Source organism: Mesoplodon densirostris, chromosome 5 (assembly GCF_025265405.1).
Source record: "Mesoplodon densirostris isolate mMesDen1 chromosome 5, mMesDen1 primary haplotype, whole genome shotgun sequence".
NCBI lineage: Eukaryota > Metazoa > Chordata > Mammalia > Artiodactyla > Ziphiidae > Mesoplodon > Mesoplodon densirostris.
The window spans coordinates 128770085-128772482 of NC_082665.1; the positions used below are offsets into that span (position 1 = coordinate 128770085).

Sequence of the window (2398 nt, forward strand, 5' to 3'; positions counted from 1 at the left end):
GAACTTCATGGAACATTTAGATAGGTCCGTTTTATGTTGCCAAGGGGGTGGTCTATTTGAGTGGTTTTTTTCTCTAGAATGCCTGAAATCAAAGGAAAATATTAACCTTAAAGGTGATTAATATTTAAAGTTCCATTTGCGGTGTATCTTTTTTTCTCTAAAAATGAAGGACACGAGTATTCTGGCCCCTGGAGGACTTTAACAGTAGCTTTCTACCAACCACAGCCCCGGCTGTTGGGCAGCACAGATACCGCGAGGTCTACGGGGCGGAGCCTTGGAGGGGGCGGAGCTTAGCGTGACATTTTGCGACTAGGATTCCACTGGCTTCACCTGTAACATCTCTCGCTGTCTGTTGCGTAGACGAATCGGCGTGACGAGCTGAAGATTCGAAGGCGCCAGCCCCAGCCCCGCGCCAGACGCCGTTCCCTTAGAAACCTGAACTGCAGGACCAACTGCAGGAGGCAGCCCCGGAGCTCCGAGGACTCGTCCCGTACCGCGCCGTCCTGCCGTCCCCGCATCGCGCCGCCCCGCCCCGGCTTGCCTCAGCCGTCGTTGAAACCCGTCACAGCGTGCAGGATCGAGCGCGGCCCTCGCCCTCTGCCAGGCCCCGGGGGCGCCGTCCGTCGGTCGAGGTCATGGGCAGCCGGTCCCGCAGCCCCAGTGCCTACCCTGCGGACTGGTGGGGACCGCAGACCGAAGGACCCGGCCCCGCCAAGCGCCGCCGAACGGAGGAGCCCGAGGGCCCCGAGTCCGAGTCCGAGTCCGAGGCGGCGCCCAGCCTGGACAACCTGACGGGACCTCCGGCCGCGGACGCGCTCACTTCCGTAGTGGTCCTGCCCGCCGGCTGTGCCCTGCACCTGCCCCTAGATGACGTCGACGTGCTGCTGGAGCCCGAGCCCACGTCCGTGCTGCAAGTGTCTCTCGGAGATCACATCCTCATGCTGGTCCCCGAGGCCCTCCTGGGCTGGGGCGTGGAAGGCCCGTGGGGACAGGGCCTGCAACGGGCCGCTTTCCTGAGCGCTCCAGGGGAGTACATGGCCCTGGAGCCGGGATTCTTCTGCGCAGCTGTCCCAGAGATCGCCCGCCAAGAAGAGGTCAACAGGGAGGAAGCAGATGCCGAGCTCCTGCCGCCTGGGATGGAGGCTGAAGCCGGCTCCGTCGCTGAGCTCCGCAGCATCACCGCAAGGGTGTCGGGACCCAGCGCGCAGGGCTTTGTCCCAGAGCCCTGTCCTTGGGCGCCCAATCCTAGTCCAGAGAAAGGCTCTCCTCACCACGACGACAACCTGGACATGCACCTTCTGGAGCCCTTTCCGGACTCACCACTCCAACCTCTACCTCCCTCTCCTATTCCGGGTCCTCACGAGCGCCCCCAACGCCCTTATGGTCCTAAGCGCAAGGCCCAGAGATGTCTGTTCCCCGAATGAACTCCACCCCGGTACACACACACACTGGAGGCCCAATGCATTTCCCGGCGTCTTTTACACTGAATGTCCTACAACCTGGAAATTAAGCATCTCGTGGGCCAACAACTCCTTTTCCCCTCCAGACTGGCTATAGTAGCAGGAGAAGTTATGTCAGGAAAAGAAAGCAGACTCTAGACCTCAGCTTTGAAATGGAAAATCTGCCCAGGGATACCGGACAGTGTGTGTTCAGATTTTAAACATCATTCTCAGGCCTATCCATTCCCGCTCGTTTGCGTCAGTTATTTTCTCTCAAATTCTACTCTCTCCAGCACCATACCCTATTGCTACCCTATTTCTCCCCAAACCAATAAATAACTGGATTTCTCATGTTATATGTTTTCCCATGAATTTATAAAGATTTTTAGCCATGGCTTTTCTCTTTCTTGGTGTTTTGAGCTGCTCTCCTGGAAAGCTGCAAAATAGTGTGATGGTTACTATACATAATTGTATGATGTTTGTTCATAGCTTCCTCTTAACCTGAGGAAGTTCTCTTCCAGTCAAGTTCACTTTTCATTATGAATAAATGCTGGATTTTATCAGATGTTTTCAGCATGTATTAGGATACACATTTCCTTTTTGAATCTGTTCCTCTGGTTATTTTGACTCAGAGACTGATGTAAAATGTTTGCATTCCTGCTATTCCACATTATCCATACCTTCTAAATTCTACCCCGAGTTTTTTCTTTTGTAAATCAAACCTCTAACTTTTAAAACATTAATTTAGGGGCCTCCCTGGTGGCGCAGTGGTTAAGAATCTGCCTGCTAATGCAGGGGACACGGGTTCGAGCCCTGGTCCGGGAAGATCCCACATGCCGTGGAGCAACTAAGCCCATGAGCCACAGCTGAAGCCCGCGCACCTACAGCCCATGCTTCGCCACCAGAGAAGCCACTGCAGTGAGAAGCCCGTGCACCTCAACGAAGAGCAGCCCCCGCTC

The 2398-nt window shown here is 55.2% G+C and overlaps 1 protein-coding gene across 1 annotated transcript; it reads left to right on the plus strand.

The window, feature by feature from the left end:
* The first annotated feature begins 635 nt into the window (after positions 1–635).
* Positions 636–1424, plus strand: LOC132490547 (proline-rich protein 23C-like). Its single transcript, XM_060098874.1, has one exon. The coding sequence runs from the start codon at positions 636–638 to the stop codon at positions 1422–1424; it is 789 nt and encodes a 262-aa protein (XP_059954857.1).
* Positions 1425–2398: the final 974 nt, after the last annotated feature.